The sequence below is a fragment of the Arachis duranensis genome, chromosome 2, assembly GCF_000817695.3.
Source record: "Arachis duranensis cultivar V14167 chromosome 2, aradu.V14167.gnm2.J7QH, whole genome shotgun sequence".
NCBI lineage: Eukaryota > Viridiplantae > Streptophyta > Magnoliopsida > Fabales > Fabaceae > Arachis > Arachis duranensis.
In genome coordinates, this window is record NC_029773.3 from 2,647,337 (window position 1) to 2,664,903 (window position 17,567).

General features: G+C 34.1%; 3 protein-coding genes across 5 annotated transcripts in view; all 3 read right to left on the minus strand.

Moving 5' to 3' along the window:
- LOC107472767 (CAAX prenyl protease 1 homolog) overlaps positions 1-11,281 on the minus strand; it is a 17,549-nt gene extending 6,268 nt beyond the window's left edge. Inside the window, exons 1-14 of one of the 2 annotated variants that reach the window (XM_052257230.1) lie at positions 11,133-11,210; positions 9,928-10,075; positions 9,733-9,817; positions 9,557-9,652; positions 8,883-8,948; positions 8,625-8,723; positions 8,376-8,489; positions 8,167-8,277; positions 7,910-7,972; positions 7,263-7,355; positions 7,022-7,135; positions 6,704-6,775; positions 6,529-6,594; positions 6,186-6,318 (exon numbers count right to left, since the gene is read on the minus strand). In XM_052257230.1, the coding sequence (XP_052113190.1) occupies positions 6,202-6,318; positions 6,529-6,594; positions 6,704-6,775; positions 7,022-7,135; positions 7,263-7,355; positions 7,910-7,972; positions 8,167-8,277; positions 8,376-8,489; positions 8,625-8,723; positions 8,883-8,948; positions 9,557-9,652; positions 9,733-9,817; positions 9,928-10,075; positions 11,133-11,163 (1,275 nt within the window). In that variant the 5' untranslated portion in view covers positions 11,164-11,210 and the 3' untranslated portion in view covers positions 6,186-6,201. Of the gene's footprint in view, positions 1-5,912; positions 6,319-6,528; positions 6,595-6,703; positions 6,776-7,021; positions 7,136-7,262; positions 7,356-7,909; positions 7,973-8,166; positions 8,278-8,375; positions 8,490-8,624; positions 8,724-8,882; positions 8,949-9,556; positions 9,653-9,732; positions 9,818-9,927; positions 10,076-11,132 lie in introns of those variants that run through there. The other variant, XM_016092296.3, reaches the window with a different exon arrangement.
- LOC107472764 (pentatricopeptide repeat-containing protein At5g18950-like) lies at positions 895-4,276 on the minus strand. Of its 2 annotated transcripts, XM_052257229.1 has the most exons (2): positions 3,442-4,276; positions 895-2,375 (listed from the first exon to the last, which is right to left on the minus strand). In XM_052257229.1, the coding sequence occupies exons 1-2, from the start codon at positions 3,632-3,634 to the stop codon at positions 967-969; spliced, it is 1,602 nt and encodes a 533-aa protein (XP_052113189.1). In that variant the 5' UTR covers positions 3,635-4,276; the 3' UTR covers positions 895-966. The 2 variants fall into 2 exon arrangements, with proteins under 2 accessions (XP_052113189.1, XP_015947780.1); XM_016092294.3 differs by lacking the exon at positions 3,442-4,276 and having other exon boundaries at positions 895-2,922.
- A 2,577-nt stretch (positions 11,282-13,858) lies between the features above and the next one.
- LOC107472769 (protein REVEILLE 5) overlaps positions 13,859-17,567 on the minus strand; it is a gene marked incomplete in the record, with an annotated part of 4,090 nt that continues 381 nt past the window's right edge. The window contains 8 exon segments of the mRNA XM_016092300.3: positions 13,859-14,424; positions 14,694-14,753; positions 14,907-15,016; positions 15,178-15,312; positions 15,397-15,588; positions 15,681-15,804; positions 16,267-16,324; positions 17,507-17,567. Of these exon segments, the coding sequence (XP_015947786.1) occupies positions 14,323-14,424; positions 14,694-14,753; positions 14,907-15,016; positions 15,178-15,312; positions 15,397-15,588; positions 15,681-15,804; positions 16,267-16,324; positions 17,507-17,567 (842 nt within the window).

Below are 17,567 nucleotides of genomic sequence, written 5' to 3' on the forward strand. Positions count from 1 at the left end.
AAAACGAAGACAAAGAAGAAGAAGAAGAGAAGAAGAAGAAGACGAAGAGGAACCGTTTGAGTGGGGCGCGTGTAGTTACGCTCCATTCAAAATGAGTTAATGCGCGTGTTAATGAAGTTTGGGCTGATAACTTGTAAAACTTGTACGGCCTTTTACTTGTATGTGTAGCAGGGCCCTTTATATTATTTCCTTCCGTCATTATTTTTATTATCGTTACTATTATTAATTTTCCTAATTATTTGAATTAATCTTTTTTCAACTTTGCTACTGTACATAAAAATTAGCTACTAAATTAGTTATTTATATAAAATATATATTAAAATATAAAATAAATTAAATATTTATATTTATATTCAAATGTATGATTACTTAATTTCAAGAAGCTTTTGCTTCTCTGTTCAATGAACACCAAATGTTTCTTGAACAAACATGTTACTGGTGTCGATTTAAAACAAACATGAATCGATACTCAAATTGAGACAAATAACTTTAAAATTGTTTAGTAATTCGCACAGAATGTTCGGATGCGAAAATCACTGAATTTACATTATAAAAAAGTAGGAGAATATCACAAATACAAACAATTATATGTAAAATTAATATGATAAAATCAGCGCATTAAGGTGGGCCTTAGACATGGATTATCCAAGTATTAGCATGGCTAGGCACATCTAAGTAAATCCCATAATAAAATCACTTTGAGAATATCTTTCTTTTAGTAGAATGTTATAAGATAGAATAAAATAGGATGTATGCTTGCTATAATCACTAATAACTCAACTCAAATCGATAGTAATAATTTCGTTTGCTTCATTTAGAGGTATTTATTTCACTGGACAAGAAGAACACATTGAAACAATGGAAAGCGTCAACAAGGTTTTTGGTCTCAAAAGCTTACAAGAGATACTCAATTTCTTCATTCTATTGGAAAAAGATGTTACAAAGTCAGATATACACAACATCAACTTATCTTTTATTTCCTAATATCTTCTCCAAACATAAACTAGTAAAGCAATCATTTTTCCAGTTAAATATCGTCACTAAAAAATGAATTGTGCTATGTTCAAGTGTATATCCCAATCTAAACATTGAATCTAAGACAATCAAAACATCATCTAACCTTTTCTCTTGTGATAGAGTGCAAATCAGGATCTCCAAAGTCTTCCGCACTGGTTTTAGCTCCCATCTCACCATTCTTCGCAGCCATTTCATTCCCTCTGCAGAATTGCCTTCTTTACATAACCCCTTAATAATATGGTCGTGTGTAATAGAGGGTGGTATTAAATGCCGATCGCGCATATCATTCCATAACCTGATTGCCTCCTGCGTTTCTCCAAATCTACAAAGTCCTTTTATAAGAGGAGTAAAAGTGAAAGCCGATGGCTGTAAACCCTGTGTCTGAAGTTCATTAAAAAGTTTTGTTGCCTTAACAAGATCCCCCTCATTGCAAAGTCCATTAATCAAAGAATTGTAAGTGATCAAATCACGAACCACACCCCTTTGAGGCATTTTTTGAAACAAGACCCATGCTTTATGTGCCTCACCATGTGAACACAAACCCGAAATCATTGTGGTGTAGTTGAATGTGTTTCCTACATAACCTCTAGAACGCATATCATTAAAGAGCTTCTTTGCCTCAACAAGTTCACCAGCCTTACAATACCCATGTAACATTACATTATAGGTATACTCATTAGGAAGTAACCCTTTTTGAATCATCTCAAACCACAACTTCCTTGCGACACCAAGCTGTCCCTTCTTGCAGAGGCCTTCGATCACTGTTGTGTACATGACTCTATCAGGGAAATACGCTCTATCCTTGATATCATTGAAAACCCGCAATCCCTCAGAATTGTTCTCTTTCAAGAGTCCATTGATGACTTCTTGGTAAGTAAAGATATCTGGATTACCCTTCTTGGCAATCATGATATGAAGGATCTCAGATACCCTATCATACTCTCCATTCTTACAGAACCCTCTAATAAGTGTGTTAAAAACAGTATTGTCAGGACTCAAGCCATTCCCTAGAACCTGCCTAAGAAGTTCATATCCCTTCGAAACCTTGCCTTCAACACATAGCGCCTTTACCAGATATCCAACAATCTCAACATCAATGTTAGCCGCAACACCAGATTCCAACATACGCCCATACAATGTCCAAACCAGATCGGTCCTCCCAACCTTCAAACAACCCAATAGAGATTTCTTCCAAGTTTCCGCTGACGGACAAAATCCAACCTTTTGCAATTCATCAAACACATGGAGTGCATCTTCAACCATTCCACCACTGCTAAGGCTCCTTATGTAACCCTCCAATGAATGAGGCCCAGGGTTAAAATCGGGCCAATCAAGCAACGCCTTTGCAGCTTTAGATGCTCCAGCATTCACAAGTTCATCAAAGAGGGCGCTGCATGAAGATTGGTCCGGTGAGAAGCCACAACTAGAGCAAAGCCAGTGAAAGAATCGAAGGGAGAGGAACGCATTGTGCTGGTGGGTCAGGTAATGTAGGAAGAAAGAAGGGTCTTTGAAATTGAAAGATGGGTATTGGGAAAGAAGTGTAGTCTCCCAACGCGGTGTTGTCCGAGTGACTCTGCAAATTTCGATGACGAAATCAACAAAGTTACGATCTTTGGCATTTGAGTTGATGTTGCCAGCATGATCCCCATCTCTGGTCTCCAATGTGAGGCTTCGGAATTGGGTTTGACAGGTCTGGGGAGCGCTACGGTGGAGGGGTGTAATAAGAGAATGTGAACGTGTTATTGCCCTGATCATTGTGATGGGTTTTTGTATATGGAAGAAGCTAAAACATCATCACCGAATAATGATCTTATATTTTCTCCACCTTCAATGAAATAGAAGCATGGGAAGTGTGATAACATCAAGGCTCCTATCCCTGCAACAGCGGAATGATTTATACTGTCATACAAACTTTAGAAAGCTGTGATAATGGTTAAATATTTAATCATTTCCTATCTTAATTTTACAGGCAGGTTTCACCAACAATCTAAGTAACCACACAATACACAATTTGATCAAAAACATAGTTTTTGATTGCATATATAATAAATTATAAAATCTAATCGATTAAAACAATTTTCTACTCATAAGGCATGCAATTAAATTCAGCAAATTCAGTATCAAATTCACCAAATAAACATAACCAAGCATCAATAAAGCATCAAAACAGATCAAGTAGATCAATATCCAATAAAGCATCAATCACATCACTTTTGTCGCAACTCACAACAAAACAGATCAATATACAATAACAAGAAAAAAAATCCAATTGACAGCAACAACTGCCAATTACAGATTAATATACAATAAAGCACAAACACATGGAGTGCATCTTCAACCATTCCACCACTGGTAACCCTTCAATGAATGAGACCCGGGGTTAAATTCAGGACAATCAAGCAAGGCCTTTGCAGCTTTAGATGCCCCCAGCATCCACAAGTTCATCAAAGAGGACATTGCACGAAGATTGGTCCGGTGAGAAGCCACAAGTAGAACAAAGCCAGTGAAAGAATCCAAGGGAGAGGAGCGCATTGTTCTGCTGGGTCAGGTAATGTAGCAAGAAAGAAGGGTTTTGAAATTGAAATATGGGTATTGGGAAAGAAAGGTAGTCTCCCATCGCGGTGTTGTCCGAGTGCAAGATCAATTACTCTGCATTTGATATGCGTTCTAGAGGTTATGCAGAAATTTGCAGAGTTACTCGCACAAAGCTATGGGAGACTACCCTTCTTTCCCAATACCCATCTTTCAATTTCAAAGACCATTCTTTCTTCCTACATTACCTGACCCACCAGAATGGTTCCTCTCCCTTTAATTTTTGATCTGGCTTTATTCTTCTTGTGGCTTCTCACCGGACTAATCTTAGTGCAGTGTCCTATTTGATCAACTTGTAGATACGGTGCATTTAAAGCTGCAAAGATCTTACTTGATTTCCCTAATTTTAACCCTGAGCCTCATTCATGAGAGGGTTACATAAAGTGCCTTAGCAGTTCCGTCAGTGAAAACTTGGAAGATATCTCTATTGAGTTGTTTGAAGGTTGGAAGGACTGATCTGATTTGAACATTGTATGGACGTATATTGAAATCTGGTGCTGTGGCTAACATTGATGTTGAGAGTGTTGGATACCTAGTAAAGGCGTTATGTGTTGAAGGCAAGGTTTCGAAGGGATATAAACTTCTTAGCAAGGGTTCTAGGGAATGGCTTTAACACACTTGGGCTTTTTTACATCATTGGATTTTGTTTGATAAATTGCACAATTAGGATTGTAAATGACTTCATAAATGATCGTGAGACTTATAACTTCTAAGCTTCCTGGAACATTCAATGGTAAAATGCTAGTGATTATAGCAAGCATACATCCTATTTTATTCTACGAAAAAAAATTGCATAATGTACGAAGTGGATAATGTTACGTGGGACCTAAACATTTTTTTTCTGAAATTTTTTTTTGTTTAAATACGTGAGACAAACTATGATTTTGATTTTTGATAGTAACACTTCGATTATCTTTTTTTTTCTCTTTAGGCTTAAGATATGCAATAAGTTTCAGAATGAGTACAAAGAAGGTTAAGATTGATTACGTAGTTGTAATTTAGAAACAAGGTTCAATTTATGAATGAATAATTAATTCAATTATTTCATTTTTTTTAATTGTTCTTCTTGTACTACTAAGTTTCCATGAAGGTATACATTTAAGAAAATAAAAATGAGAGTTAACTCTAATAAACTAGTGAATATAGTATTCTTTGTGAATCATGACAAATTTACAAAATGTAATTAAAAATAGCCGCCATTAATGGATTGCCCCCATGGATTTAGACAGCGTAATGCACCATGAAAGTTCGAAAAGGCATTTCTTAAAAAAAATATTATTTGTCTTATGTTGGTTGTTTTTTATTTCTTAAATAATAGGATTACTTAGTCTTACACACTCTTGTTTAACTTTTTTTTTAATCACTTTATCAGTTTATCTTATCTTTAAATCACTAAACAAAGTGAGGTCCATTTGGAGCTCTTTGCCACTAATTTTACTGCTGATCAACTATGAAATTTTTTTAATAAAATTTATTCATGTAATTTGATCAAGTTGCTCACTAATCACCAAGGTATTTTTTTGAGGTGCAAGTGGTTCAGTGCTAAAATCTCATGCATTATATCATATAATGTAGGCCACTAAAATCTAGTGCTTTTTCAAGAATGCCTTATATAGGAGGGGAAAAAATAGAAATGTTTCGGTGACTAAATTTCTTTTATATTTATTGTATAATTGGTATTTTATTTAGCCAATTCTACTTAGTAGGATAAAATTGTTATTGTATTGTATTATTGGATTTAGTATATCATGGGTACAAAAATATACGTAGAGAATATGAGATAATGAAATAATAAACACATAACGAATATAAAATATCAAAAACACAAGTAAAAAACGTTTAAAATAAAATAACTGAAAATATTGAAGAGTGTGGAAGAAAGTGGGGCAGGTCAAAAGAAATAACACTAAAAGTAATGGGATGCTACCAATTAAAGGCAGATATAGATAGCATCTAAGTAGGGCAGGTCATAAAAGATATGAAGCAGATGTCTGGTGTTTTCTTTAAAAAGTTGGAAGCCAATTAAGGACAAATAAGGGATCATATAGGTGAAGTTCAAACCACAGCTTTGAATGAGAAAGGAGCATCACTTTTTGAAGTTCCTATGTTGTCTAGTGAAGACTTGAGGTTTAAGATAAGGTTTCTTTTTTGTCAATGCTTTACTATCATCCACTTAAAGGAGCAAGAATATTCAATCAATCAATTGAGATTTAAAAATGAAATGTAAATGTAAATGTAATCTACTTTCATTGAATAATTTCATCAGAAACTGAAAAGTAGAGAATCTTATAGACTACTCAAAATTCAGACTATAGAAATCAAATAATCTTTTTAAGGCATGGTGTTAGTCATTAAAAAAATAGCATGCTAAGACATCAAAAGGGCCTTCAATTCAGTTTCATTTCACAGCCAAGGCATTTCTATTTTCCTCTCACTCTAATCTGAGCCTTAATCATTTAGATTCAACTTTGAACTCTGCATCAAAGCATTGCTATTGAAACCTATATACTACACAAACAAATTGTAGCACTCATTCATAGCAAGTTAGAGTACAATGAAGCTTTGAATCTCTTCACCTATAGTTTGTTTTCCCTATTTTTCCTTCTTATCTGATTCGTCGATCGCAGCCAACCGTTCAACAAGAGGAGGATGAGAGTAGTGATATGCAGAGTACCATGGATCTGTGTTCATAGCTGATAGATTCTCCTCCTGAAAGTCACAATTAGAAAATCGATCAGATGCAGCACTAAAGATTCAAGATTACTCCATCTTTTACCAGGAACAAAACCCATGTACTGATTAATTTTGCATAATTTCAAGCAAAGAATAAAATGTTAAGTAGATCATGAATCAGATGAATCGCCGAAATTCATAAACATACATTTATATGAAACTAGAACATCAAATAGATAGAATTACCTGTAGTTTCACAAGGCCTGCCCGTAGTTCATCTGCGTATCCAAGCTTCTTGGCGAAAGCATCAGCCTGCATTGGATGATGATACACATAAGTACAAGAGAGAGATTTAAACTGGAAAACAGAAAACAAGAACATCACCACTGTAACACATGGTTGAATAAGGAAAGGGAGTAACCTGGAATTCAAATGATCGGCTCACGAGATTCAGACCAAAGCTCACAAGGTGCTGGATGGGGATTACAGTATGCTGCCAATTAAAGCCAGGTAAAAGAAAATGTCAAAGGCGTTCTAAGTAAATTTGAAACACTACAGTAAAGAAATGTCAACAAGGAGGTTCGAGTGACCGAGCTCTTGTAAACTAGCTGAAAAAAATGTATTAATGTGGCCATCTTTTATAGTGCTTCTTTATAACATGCTTCGTCTTTTTTCGGGTTTCAATGGACAGACAGAAAGTAGCTATACTATTCAACTCAACCATGATTTTGAAAATTACCTGAAATATGATTAGTCCAATGAGGACTGGCTGTGTATCAAATCCAAAACTTCGAAACAGGTCGCTTGAGTTCCTCACAAGAGTATATCCGCCAAATTGCAATAGTGTAAGAACCTGTACCAATCAGAAGAGAATACATCAGGCAAAATAGTCAACTCGACGATGAATAGCTCAAAGCAATGTGATAGGAGAAGACTAAAGTAAATATGTTGCATGAGAAAAAGAATGCTACTATACAGACCTGCACTGCAACAAACGAATACACAGTGTGGTTAAGCTTCCAATGCCCCAGTTCATGGGCAATAACAGCTACAACTTCATCATCATTTTTGCACTGTAAAACAACATTTGATAATGTGAATCAACCATGACCAACTACTTTACAACTAAAGATATGAGATCAATAATATATTCCCGAAATGTTTGCAAACATTTGTTAGAGTTTCATTAAGATGGATAAAAAGAAATTTTTTTGTTGGAGGGGAGGATGAGGGATACGAGGCCCTCCATATGGTAACCAAATACAAGGAAAAGAACTGTAATCTCCTACCATATCATATGATAAGTAAATCTGCATTTTGGTCCCCCAATGATAATGTCATGTCATACGGTTCTTCAGTTTTTAAATATAGTAGTTCTCAAACAATAAAAATTAGTGCTATAATCTTCAATATGCAAACTTAAACTAGACTAACTTTCCCAAACCAAGTCAATTAGTAGAAGACAACCGTATGCATAGAAGGATTCCAGATTTATTAAATATGTCACTGCTTGAAATAATGCAAGAAGGATTTTCAAAGAAATAACTACATAAAGCCTCACAGGTACTCAGAAGAAAGTGTAACAATCACAAACATGAAAATAATTTTTAAAACAGTAATCTCAAACCTGCTGAATCAATGTGTCATATAAGACAATCCGCTTGTTCTTGAAGAATCCATACATATAGGCCTGCAATATATGTAATGATATATTGAGAAAAATTTAATAACAAAAGCCCAACAAAAATGAGGGGGGAAAAAACATCCTGTAGCCTATGCCAGTATTTAGCTGTGGTGGTTCCATCCTCATATAAATAAATAAACAAATAAAAAGGAAAAAGAAAAGGAAATGGAGTAGTAGATCTCAAGGAGTTCAATCATTACATTACTGTGGCTTGACCTAGTTGATCCATCAACAACGAACAACTTCTTTAATGGAAACTTGAGAGAGGCAGCAAGTTTCTCAATTTTCTCCCTGAGTGTACCTTCAGGAAGCTGGTCCCCAGCAAAACATGAAGGGAGTGGTGATCAAAAATCAAATATTGCACATTCATAAACTGTTCTTAAAATATTTAATATTTTGAAATACTAACTGGGGTGAATTTGTTGAAAAGTGGAGCTATCAGGACTGGATAAATTGTCATCATCACAAGAGAAAGAACAAGCATGAATCCCCATAGATAGATAGCAAGGTAAGGACTTCCTTTCTGCAAATATCATAGAAGATAGAATATAAGCACTCTAAAATTACAATAACAGTAATAACATATACAGTATGACAGTAAATATTGCAACGAAAAGTTTACATGTGATGGTTGTTTCAACAGCGCTCAGGATCTTACCTGCACTATTACAATAATTGCAGCCACAATAGGTGGACCAATTACAATGGCTATCAACATTCCTTTGATCATGTCCCTAAAGAATAACCATATTGTTTGCTGTACAATAGATGAAAAAAGTAACAACATGAACCATTATGAAGATGAAATGTATAGAAGCTAGTCAATATTATCATTTAGAAAAATAAGACATTAAACAGAAATAAAATTTTTTAAAAAAAATAAAGAATACAAGAGGATCAAAGGAAGAGCCTGAACCTTGTTAAAACCATGACGGGCCTCAATCACAAAAGTTGAGTACAGAGAGAAAGGCAAATCAGTTATCTGCAAAAACGAGTAGTAAAGCTTAGGTCATGCATTCGCATATAAGATGTGAATTGAACACTACAACAAAAGCGACAAGGCCTTCTCCAACTAAGGGCTGAATACATGGATCGAACAATAATATTGAGTCCTCTTGTGAATCGTGTTTGCAAAGAAACCATTCAACCTTGGACATTCTTAAATGTCATCAATAATTTTTCCTTGCCTCCCTCTACCTCTAACTATTGAACAGCTTTTCGTTTTGTTGTACACCTTACTAAGGCTTCTACTAGTCTTATTCCTGGTCTTCTCTTGTCATTTGTGACCACCCTAAAAAAACAACTCTCATCTTTGCAACATTGAGGTTTTTCGCTTTTGGGTATGGTTGCCAACCATTCATTTAAATACAACAGTGCAACACAAATAGATTTGCTTTGAATATTGAGTGGCAATTTTCTATTGGAAGTAACACTCAACACACTGCCGTATCTCATTCCAACATCTCTCTTTATTTCCCATAATTTTGCAAGATGGACCAAGAAACTTAAATTGTAATGGAATATAAGACGTAAATATTGATATCAATAAAACTTATTTCTATCAAAGGTCTTGCAGCATTTTGTACATACCTGTGACCAGATCATGACACCAGCTAAAAAACCAAGGGTATGCAATATTTCATTTTCTGCATTCAGACCTACTAATGTCACCAAATGTTCTGATTTCTGCAATCAAGAATAGGATTAATTGGTCAAGACTCATGATATAGTTGCTATGTTGGGTTTCATAAGAATTAAACTTTTACCTTCCAAAACCAGGGCAACACCCGAAAGTACAAGATTGTGGAGTCCATCAGTATTGTTACAAACTCGTGAACAAAATGGAAGTAGCTGAAAAAAGTAAATAAACCTCCATGTATAAGAACGTTAACAAAACACATAAAACTATAGAAGCAAACTTCAGGAAGACCTACGAATATCAGATAAACAAAATGACAAACCTTTTATCAAGACTGTAGGCCCTGGATTTCAAAAATTTATCTTGGCTGATTACGCCTTCTAAAGTCTTTGGAAGAGTAGGAAGTTTGAGTGCCTTATGTTGTCGTATATCCAAGTAAGTTTCAAAGAAGTACATAAAGATCATAAACCCTGAAAATGGATCAGATGAAAAACATATATCAGGTATATCCTATATGTTTCTGACATGTAATACTACCACAGTCATACACAACATTGGTTGATTTGGGGTAAATCCATACAGAATTAACACTTGATATGACATTGCCAACAAATTTTTCGTTTCCTAATTGATATTTTCCTGATTTATTCGAAGCTGCAGCCAGAAAACGCTGACGATTGTCACGAGTGTATAATCAACATGTTCTATTTTGGTTTAAGATGCTTAAGGACTTCATCTTACTACCAAAGCCAGCTAATTTATAAGAAACACTCAAATGAGTAGCAATGCAATACAAGACAATGATGTTCGCATCGGAAAAATAATATTAAAAAAAGGCCACAATGTTATCAAACTCTCATTTACCAGTTTAGGTCCATAAATTGAGTCTTACAGTTTTACAAAATGAGCTTTATGATTCATGTTTATGTCAACTTTGAGTTTGATTACTTTGCAAGGAGTGGCTTTTGACCAATTCAGTTCACTCTAGCTAGAAGTTATAACTACTAGTCAACTATGCACTATTTAGCTCCCACAAAGATATGAACATATAGAATTATGAGTATATCGATCACAAGGTTTTGCCTTTTTTTTTTCATATCAATTATCCATAAAACTCAACACTTCTAACTCAAATGTTCCTAGAAATGCACGTAGCTCCCAGGTCCCATTAAAATTGAAGGATTTATAATCCTCATAAAGTTAAAGAAAAAAATAATAATTTTCACCTTATCGGGAGAAATTAAAAAAAAAACCCTAAAATTTTATGATAAACCCTGAATTCAGAACCCAGAAAAGTTGAAGAAAAACCTAAGCTTCCCACAAGTCATTCACATGAAAACTCATCACAAATGGAAACTTTCTCATACCATGAAATAAATGAAACAAGTTTCTATCAACAAAGCTAACAGCAGCTCATTGAAAACGATTCCTAGCTTGTAAGAAAGGAAATGGAAAATTACGACAGTGCCATTGCAGAGAGAGAAGAAGAAGAGGAGGGAAGAAGAAGAAGAAGAATAAGGAGCTCACCGACAACAGCTTCCATATAAGGGAACGCCATGGCTGAAGTATCTGAAGAAGAAAAGGAGCAAAGGGAAGATCTTTTTTCTTTTCAGCTGATACTAGTTTTCCAATGCGCTTATATATAATGGGTTTTGGGTTTAAAGGTTTTGAGTTGGGTTGACCCATTTGTGTTTTGGACATTTGGGTCAACACACCATTCATCAGTTTTACTTAAGAGTTAAGACACAAAACAGATATATACATATGGACTATGGTAATTACATAAATAAATTAAATGGAATCAGATATTATTCATTTATAATTTTTGGAGAAAAATTATATTTCAATCATGTTTTATTTCTATATAATCCACTGGAGATTCCAGCAAGTTATAAAATAATACATAAATTATAGGATTTAAAAGCAGTTTACATGCAAACAGAAAAAAAAAATGTAAATTGTAAAACTTCAAGCGGTTGACATGAAAAAAAAAGTTTGAAGTATATTTTTTATCTCTGAAGTTTGGCAAAAGTTTTAAAAATATCTCTAAATTTTATTTTGTTTCAATTTTGTACCAAAAAATTTCGATTTGCATCAAATATATTCTCGACGGCTAAATTTTTAAAAATTTAAGATCAATCTAACAATAACACATAAAAATTATGTTTGATTTGCTTGTGTTGAAGGTTGTTCTTATGAAACTGTTGTTGAATTGGTATTAAATATTTTGAAAAATTAGCCATCAGGGTATATTTGATACAAATCGAAAATTTTTGGGACAAATTTGAAACAAAATAAAACTTAGAAGTATTTTTGAAACTTTTGTCAAACATCAAGGACAAAAAATATACTTTACTAAAAAAAAACCATAAAACATTCTAGCAATTTACGAAAATTTATTAAAATATGGTCGAAATATACAGAAATTATTTTAGATATTGAGAAAAGAAGGGTGTTTTGTTTAAATATAGGTGTTTTGAAGTGTTTTACAGAGTTGTAGAAGTATTAGAAAAACAGTCCAACACGTTACCTGCGATGTTGTGCTACATGTCCAACATATTGGTTGCGTGTTGACTCAATACGTTACTTGCCTCCACCGTCCACCAATCTGTATATACACCAAAAACCTCTATTTTCAGGTAACACACATCTCTAAAATACATATTAAAATTTTTTAGCCTTCCTTTATTCAAAAGTTGTAAATGAGTAATATTTAATTCTATTTAATTTATTCATGAAATTTGCCACAGGCATGCTTGTTTGAAAAATCTAATAGATTATAGATTCATGCCAGTAAGTCATGAGAAAATAAGAAATTTATTTTTAATAGATTGTTAGTATATAAAACTTAATATTATCACTCAATCATGTATTTTTTCTTACCAACAAAATCTAGATAGTTGATAGTTTAGATGATATCCTTTACGCATTTGATAAGAGATTTAATTTCTAACTATGTATATGAAAAGATTCGTTCAAATATATTTGTTTTTATCTGTGTATTTCTTGTATTATTTATGTCTAATTAGCATTAGCTTTAAATCATCATTGGAGGATGAATCGAATGCATGATTTTGGATAAACTTTTTTCTTTGACTTTAGTTTAAATTATGATTTTGGAGTTTAACCAAACTTCCATACATGCTTTCAATTGATCCAAGCAATGTACATAAAACGATTTAAGTATTAACCTTGTCAAACTATTAAAAGTTTTCATGTCAAATACAGATAAGGGATTCAAGTCCCCCTAAGTTTTTATTTCCATTTCTAAACATTTCAGTAGCAGATTTTTCAGCTCATAAAACAACTAGGGGAAAATATTGAGGATCCCCTTATAACTAAGGCAATAGTTAATATTCCAAAGTCCGTGCTAAACAACTCTATTTATAGTAGTAACTACCCATAATAACAAACTGGTAATGACTAAGCTAGTGTTTATTAGTGTAAAATTGTGGAACCAATTGAAAATGTGTCTGCATATCAATAAAACAATGTGAGCTTTAGTGTTCGGTCCTTGTTTTGTGCATAAGTACTTTAAGAGATGCTACTTGTATAAAGGTTTCAATTTAAAGCTATGGTTTTGAGTATCTACATTATTCCCATCTCATGATAAGTACTTCAAGGCATCTTTCTTTGAATTGTTATCCGCATAAAAAATTGCTCACTAGTTTGTTGAAGGTACAATGAAAATAGAATCTCAATACACTATGTTGTTCTTATAATCCAAAAGAACAATTTAGAATTCAATCAATATCTGAAAAGATAAAAGTTATTGGATGAAATGAAAATTTGACCTTGAATTATCATGATTCAGGAGGCTCTAAAAAGCAAGGGAGAAAAAATGAAGAGAATCCAGACAAGCCCAGTACAATAATGTTGGAATATTCTTATGTGACTGGTGGAAATTATTTCTCACTAATATTGCACATGCTACAATCCGTACCAAAATTCTTAAACGCTAAAATGCTTAGCTACATGGTACTAAGGAATTTAGGATCCCAGGACTTGAAATCATATTTCATTCTTCAACATCTAATGTTCTTATCAAGAAAAAAAAGGTCTGTTCAGGTAAATTTAATCTTTTAACCACTAATTTCTCATCAATAACTGGTAATTATAATAAATTTAAAACACTCAAAATATAATCTAGTAATAATATAAGAATGTCTCCCCTCATATCAAGAATGGTTTCTGAAAATTATGACCTTTTTGTTCAGAAGTGCGAGTAGCTGCTTAGTCAACTTCAGCAGAGATTTAGGACAGGCAACAAGACAAAGTTTTATTATGTAAAATATATGTAAATGCATGAAACCGTAAAGTAAAAGCTGCATGGCTTTATTGGTTTATATACACCACCATACACACAATCCTAAATCCCTAATTGTATATACTACATTGTAGAAAGGAGAGCTTTCAAAGTATAACACACAAAACCTGAAAACCACTCAACAGACTGTACATCATAGCCTCCAGAAGTTGACAAAGACACTCAAATTGTCCAAGGCATTCCAAGGATATACATACAAGCCTAACAAGGATTCTTCCTTACCTAAGGTCCTAACCATATATGCCTAAATAACTATATATACGGTATTATATACACATGTTTGCATCTGCATCCTACATTTTTCTTCTTCTAGCAAAACCTTCTGTCGCTTTCCACCTTCTCACATGTCTGATTTTGTATGCATCAGAAAATGTTCCATCTGCCAACACCTTAAGCAGTTAGAACAGCACTCTCAGATTTGAGCAACTTGCTGCAAGGATTGACAAACTTTGCCTCTTCAGGGTTGGCTCCGTATGACGAAAGCAGCCTCTTCTGCATTGTTTAAAAAATTGGGAAACAAGAGAATAGCTCAGTACACCATATTATAGTACGCAGGATGAGAGTAAAAATGATGCTGGAAAAGTCTGGAAAATGATCGGACAAAACTTGACCATAGCATGGACAAAGTCATGCACTAAACTTCGGAATAGAATCATCTTTTATCAAATGATTGAAGAATACAATAAAAAATCAACATGCACAGTCACTCTGTTGGAGATGTACCAAAGTGCCATTTATTGGAAAGGGGAAACAAAACTTACATGATCCTCAAATTCAGGACTCATTAGATTCATGGAGAGGTTTCTCATCAACAACAGTACCTGCAAAAGAGAGCCTTGTGAATAACTCAAGCAGAGGGGCCATGAATTTAAACCATAATATCAGACTTCCCTTGTAACCTTGAATCTTTAGACACTGCAGAAAAAAAGGAATGATATGGAGGCAAGGCAAGGGAAGGACTAGAGAATAATTACCGTTTCCATATTTATTGGGTCCATCTGTTTCAGCCTCTGGAGATGATTAGTAGAATTGGGATCAAATACACTGCCAATGAAGCTGTAGACTTGTGCAAAATCTGGCATAACTGTATAGAACAGATGAATTTGTCAACAGGACAATCAATCATCATATAATATATAGCATGAAACAGATGCATAACAAATGACAACAATGCAAAATTCAAACACTATTGATGCAAAAACAAGAACCAAAAACCATTAATTGCAGTTTAAGTACCATCCCAACCTTTAATTGGCTTGGTCTGGTTTCTTTGTTCAAACCCATTGTTACTTGGCCAAGTTGGAGGGGTGTTCTCATTACTGCTGCTATAGCAACAAGTAAGAGGGACAGCTTGTCCAGCTCCAGCCAATCCCATATCATCTGTCAAAACAAAAAGTTCAGCAAAAAGCCCCTCATATTTTAATATTGAAATGTCAAAAGGTGGCATTGAGGTAAAATAAAGACCTTTAGTTGCTGGTGGCACATTGCTTGGGGGCACATTGCTTGGTGGAATGGTGTTATAATTCCAAGATGATAAAGGCACACTGGTTACTGGAGTTCCTAGCACAGATGATGAATCCGGGCTATAAATGTATGCAGGTTCAATGAAAGCTGAGGAAGATTGCAATGGCCCAGTGACATGGGATGCAGTAGGAGCTGATAAAATGCAGAAGTAGAAACCAGTGTTAATTTAAATACTACGCAACAGAAAGAAACAAGGAACGCATGAAATTTAGATAGATGCTAACCACTCTTGGGAGCTTTTTGAGGGTATGGATGAGAAGCTTTTCTCTTTGGCCGAGGGGGAGGTACATGTTCACTTGTTCCATTCTTCTGGACTTTAAGGAAATACTTTTGTGCATGACTCCGTATCTGCCAAGGAATAGGAGAAGCAAAGTTGATTCTACATTTGTTCATGGAAGGATGAAGAGGGGATAGAAATAAGACCACACAATGAATGTTTAGACATTTCAAAAGAAGAAAATTGATGAAGCACGCACATACATTATATAATACAATATGATCTAATATATAGCATTTCCTCATGTGACAGAGGAAACAAATTACAAGTGTGTATTCCTATTCCTGTAAATAGATTTGTTTTTAAGGGAAAACATAAGAAACAAAGTGAATAGCACCAATCATCACATATAACTGAATAAATTCAACAAAATACATAATTTGGAATTCAAAATATAATCATGTTAAATAATGAACAACATATAAGGTCACATCATTCTCACTGTCTAGACAGAAACCAAAACTATCCAGCAATCACCAGTAACTTCTTCTCTGCTCTTCTAAATTTTATTTTTCAGTAACAATAATAATTACCTGGATAACAGTTTTTGAGCCGACAAATGCTTCAATTTTCTTCCAATCACGATCAAATCTGAAACCAATCAGGAGAAATATAGAAGGAAATGAGCAAAACAAGACCATCAAGAAAATAACACAAATATTATAACAGGCACCAATTTTTTTGGATACCATAATTCAATCTCATAAAGTGGTGAATCCCAATCCTATGGCTTCGCCTACAACTCAAATCAATGACTAATTTTCTGATACTTGTATGAAATGAAAGATTCCATGACTTGTAAACCCTATTTCTTTCAATTCTTAATTTTAGCAGAATCTTATAGTTAATTAGATTATAAAAAACAAGAAAATAATTTTATACTCCATGTTTCAGAAGCAGATTTCATGCATTCCCAGCTCACAGAGGTGTGAGATTGAAAGCACCAATGGTTTTGGTAGTGATGTGGAGGAGCTGACTCACAGTAAAGATATCCGGTAACAAGGTACACTTACTCCATAAGCACACCTTTGCAATGCTATGCTATCCATTCACAAGGGATGCATATCCTCTAAGGCTTACTACCAAACAGTTCCTACGGTTTAACCCTCAAAAACTAAAAAACCTATACTTTTTTTTTGGGGGGGTGCAGGGAACCCTAGCAGCCAAACTGTGATAAACAATATAAGGAAGAAGGAAATAAGTAAAGGACTTTGAGACCCCAAATTCAAGAACCAAATTGGTATACAGTTTTGACACTATAATCATTTTTACATGATCAATCAACCACGTGTTCCTTACAACATTTAATGAGTTCAAAGTCATCACACGAGATATCAAACTCGCTAATCAACATGAAAAACACACATTTGGTTTAGATTTAGCTCATTTGCAGCTCAAAATAAGATCTATTATCTAAAGCTTCCTGAGATAACTTTCAACAAGGGGGAGAAAAATTATTACTTCCCTGGAATCGGCTATACCAAACATAATTTTACTAAATTCAATTAAAAAAATTGAAATTCCAAAAACTCATCACCAATCCACACAATCTTAATTATCCATAAAATTCAATAATTAGGGAAGTAGGAGGTGGTGGGGAAGAGATACTAAAGAAATAACCAATTCTCACCATTCATCTTCATCCTAATCCAAACATTTAACCAGTATCAAACTTTACCTAATACACAAACAAAATCAGATATCCCAAAACCATAAAAATCCAATTTTTATATTCAATTAAAACCGAAAATATAAAGAATTTCAAAAACTTACAATTGAAGAGCTTCTAGAAACTTGTCATGCTCCTGCTCGGTCCAGCTCTCCCTAGACTTAG